Source organism: Anser anser, assembly GCF_964211835.1.
Source record: "Anser anser genome assembly, chromosome: 21".
Lineage (NCBI taxonomy): Eukaryota > Metazoa > Chordata > Aves > Anseriformes > Anatidae > Anser > Anser anser.
In genome coordinates this window covers 3675357-3679394 of record NC_139742.1, presented here as the reverse complement: position 1 = coordinate 3679394, position 4038 = coordinate 3675357, and the positions used below count along the sequence as shown (strand labels likewise).

The 4038-nt window shown below is 52.7% G+C and overlaps 1 protein-coding gene across 1 annotated transcript; it reads right to left on the bottom strand.

The window, feature by feature from the left end:
- ATP6V1G1 (ATPase H+ transporting V1 subunit G1) lies at nt 1-3763 on the bottom strand. The gene is made up of 3 exons (XM_083806912.1): nt 3573-3763; nt 2180-2280; nt 1-757 (listed from the first exon to the last, which is right to left on the bottom strand). The coding sequence occupies exons 1-3, from the start codon at nt 3652-3654 to the stop codon at nt 584-586; spliced, it is 357 nt and encodes a 118-aa protein (XP_083663038.1). The 5' UTR covers nt 3655-3763; the 3' UTR covers nt 1-583.
- Between the last annotated feature and the right edge of the window lie 275 nt (nt 3764-4038).

The following is a 4038-nucleotide window of genomic DNA, read 5'->3' as shown; positions in this document are numbered from 1 at the left end:
TTTGGAGTTCACTGAGTGTTTTTACTTTCAAGTGTCATGGTGCCAGACTTGTAACTCAAGCTAACAGCATATACAGAGGATATTCAATACAGAGAAACTCAAGCACCTGAAGATTATCAGCGAGCACTGTACAGCCAGAGAATTCTTCTTACGAGGTTTAACCCTGTATGAAGGCTAACAACACATTGAAAATGCATTTTGGTCGACAAGAATACAGTTACACAGGTCTAACAATTACTGACTCAAGGCAAGCATCTCCCCCCCCCCCCTTTCTACTTCTCAGAGGAAAGGCTCTCATTGAATACTATCCCAAAATAAGGGAGCATTAATGTGCCAACCTGAACACATGTTTAATAACTTAACACAGATCTGAGACGTGGTCATGTAATGTTTGATTAAGCTCTAAATCTACGTCAATGAAGAAACTAACAGAAGTCCGACAAGATGCTGATAGCCTACAGCTCACTGAAATAATTTAACACCTTCACAAGAGCAGTAAGGGTATGGCTATGAGCTGTACGTTCCACCTGAAGCTCAAATGCTGCTACCAGCATTTCCCCCACACTTACTCCTTCTTCCACCACTACCCATTGATGCGGTAATTCACGTGGATTTCAGGTTTGATGTCACACACCAGTGACAACAGCTGGGAGAGGACCACCTCACGATTCTTCTGGAAGTTCTGCTGGATTACACTCATCTTTTCCTGGGTCTCTTTCTCAACCTCAGTGGTGCAGCTGCCATGAGATCCAAGTGCCTACAACAGCAAAGGAAAGAGGAAGCTCACATGCAAGTTGTTTGACAGAGAAAACATTATGATGAGCTCTGTATTTTGTCGTTCTGTACTGCCTCAGTGCACCTCAACCATTAGTCTTTGCTGGGGAATAACTGCTCTGAAAAGACAGGAGTACACTCGGATTGTACTCTCAGATTTCCCACAAAACTTGCCCTAGTTTATCACCCACAGCCCATGCGTTTTTATCTTCTCATTCACCAGCTACCGGTTTAGAGCAGAAGCTTCTGAAGAATTCCAGAAGTCAACATCCCACTGTACCAGCAACTGGAACTGTGAATCCCTGCGCACTGCTGTACCTGATGGTTTAAGAAAATTAGTACTTGTGATTTAGTTTAAGCCTGGTCTTCACATCATCCCACCGCTAGAAGAATCTTCATAAAAATCCCTGGCTTGTTAACAGGACTGCAGGCTGTGTGATATGCACGCCAATGAGTTTTTCGTGGATTGCAGCATCTCCCTTGCTCCATAAGCAAAGGCAGAGAGAGCAAGCTCCCATTTTAAGTGGGGAAAACAGAGGCATGGAAAAGTATGCTGAGACAGAGAGTACCCTGGGACTCAAATTCAAAGAACTTCTCTCTTTGTAGAAGGATAAATTAAACAGAACCAACTGTCACGCAGTAAGGTCTACTTTTTAGCCTGGAATTACCTGGTATCATACACCCAGTGAACCAAACTAAAATGTGATTTTAAATTAATTTTGACCAACTGGCAGGAAGGCTATCATACAGAAAACAGAGGGGGCGTTACTGTGCTAACCGAAAACTGGACAGAGGGGAGAGCTGCCAGATCGTTTCCTGAAGATTTCAAAAGGAACGGCAGGGACACACAGCAAGCAAAACCATCCTACCTGTGCTACAGCCCTCGGTGGGAAAGGGGCCTCAGATGTGCACCTCCGGGCACTAACTCCTCTTGCTCAGAACGAGAGGAAGACATACACCCTGGCACACCGCCAGGCTGCTGAGCAGAGCACGAGCTTTACAGCTTCCTCAGCAAAAGAGCGCTGCCCACAAGGCAAGCGGTTTCTACCAAGTTAGCACTGTGGAAGCCAGCTGGCTATGGGAGGAACGGGCTCTGTCTTTTCTGATGCTGCCACACAGAGCGGGTCTGGGGAGGCTGAGAGCCCCCCAGAGCACCAGGGGGTACGTGAGCTTACCACGCTAATTCACTGCCCCTGCGTAGCTCTGGCTCTCAAGACACAACATACCACACTGATTCACTTCCACCAGTCTCTCCACGACACGCGGCTGTGCGTCACAGGAAGGCAGTTAGGGAAGTAGACCTCTGGCAACGCGTTCCAGCCCGAGGGTGATTCTCAGGGCAAGTACCCCCAGTTTTAGGGCTAAGGGGCTGGGTAGGTAACAGTGAGTGATCTAGCAAACCAACCGCTGCTTCCTTGGCCTTGAATTCCTTCTCCCTCTGCAGGCGGTACTGCTCAATCTCTGCCTGGGCTTCTTCTTTGGCCTGCTTCAGCCTCCGATTCTTTCCTGTTTCCAAAGAACACGACGTATGAAATAAAGAAGAGAAAGTACTGAGAGCACGTTGCCCCTCACCCCTCCAGCGACCTGATGCAAACCATGACTGTAGCATTTGCTATCGCAGTACCCCCTTCTGCAGGGGGCTGTCAGCACCGCACGAACTGCACACCCACACGGCTTTGTGGTGTCAGCCTCAGAGGCACCAGCCTGCCCCGAGTAACACCAAACCACTGCCCAGCTCACCAAGCAGCCAGCTTCCAGCAGCCAGAACTGGCGCAGTTCTCACATCCAATGGATACATGAGGCAACCTGCAGGCCTGGCTTTGCTCACGTGAGCATCTCAGAGTGATCCCACACAACACGGCAGGAAGAACAAAAAGTTTTAGCTTTGCTTCAGGTCAGTTGTGGAAGCAAGAGAGAGAACTGGGTACTGCATGACTTCCCCCCGGGGGTTTCCCATCAAAGCCTTCACTCAGGGTTATCCTCAGAGTGTTACAACAAGCTGCTCCTTGCAATGCCATCAGCAGGTACAAGTCACAGAATCACAGGATCACTAAGATTGGAAAAGCCCTCCAATATCATCTGGTCCAACCATCCCCCTACCACCACTGTCACCCACTAACCCATGTCCCCAAGCACCACATCCAACCTTTCCTTGAACACCCCCAGGGACGGTGACTCCACCACCTCCCTGGGCAACCCGTCCGAATACCTGACTGCTCTTCCTGAGAAGAAATGTCTCCTCATTTCCAACCTGAATGTCCCCTGGTGCAGCTTGAGGCCATTCCCTCCAGTCCTATCACTGGTTACCTGTGAGAAGAGGCCGACCCCCAGCTCCCCACATCTTCCTTTCAGGCAGTTGCAGAGAGTAGTAAGCTCTCCCCTGAGCCTCCTCTTCTCCAGACTAAACACCCCCAGTTCCGCCAGCCGCTCCTCACAGGACTTGTGCTCCAGGCCCTTCACCAGCTTTGTAGCCCTTCTCTGGACACATTCCAGGGCCTCGATGTCCTTCTTGCAGTGAGGGGCCCAGAACTGAACCCAGCACTCGAGGTGCGGCCTCACCAGAGCCGAGCACAGGGGGACGACCACCTCCCTGCTCCTGCTGGCTGCACTACTCCTGACACAAGCCAGGCTCGCGAAGGGAAGAACCCCGCGGGGCCAGGCAGAAGGCGGGCCCCCACCCCCGGGGCTGCTTCTGGGGCCCGCACAGCGCGGGGCCGCCCAGAGCCGGGCCCAGCACCGCGCCGGGCCCCAGCCGCGGCCCCAGCGTCCCCTCTCCGCCCGCCCCGTGCCGCACTCACGCTTGCGGGCCTCGGCCACCTTCTCGGCCGCGCGCTTCTCGGCCTGCAGCAGCTGCTGGATGCCCTGCGACTGGCTCGCCATGGCCCCGCTCCTCCCGCTGCTGCTCCGCCGGCGGCGTCTGCGTAATGCGTCACCGCGCCGCTGCGTGCAGCGTCACGCCTCCCGGCCACGCCTCCTCCAGCGGCACGCGCGCTCGGACACGCCCCCTTCGCGCAAGCCACGCCCCCTGGACCAGGCCACGCCCTCCTGAACACAGGCCACGCCCCCCGGAGCTGTGTCCCCCCCACCCCCCCACCGCTCTTTCGCCCCATCCCTTGAAAATTCCGAAGGGAGCCTCTCCTAGGCGACGGGCAGGGGGATGGGATTCGGGTTTTTAAAATTGAAAAGATAAAAAAGTTATAAAACATACATTTTAGAAATTACAAACTTAATAAAATTAATACATTTAACAAAATTAACAAAATT

Bases quoted from the DNA above. Each gene is read 5' to 3' on its own strand.
- ATP6V1G1 (XM_083806912.1), bottom strand. From the start codon at position 3,654: ATGGCGAGCCAGTCGCAGGGCATCCAGCAGCTGCTGCAGGCCGAGAAG. The intron at 2,281-3,572 runs GTGAGTGCGGCA...CTTTGGAAACAG, and splicing joins GGTGGCCGAGGCCCGCAAGC to GAAAGAATCGGAGGCTGAAG. The intron at 758-2,179 runs GTTGGTTTGCTA...TTGCTGTTGTAG, and splicing joins TCAAGGCCAAGGAAGCAGCG to GCACTTGGATCTCATGGCAG.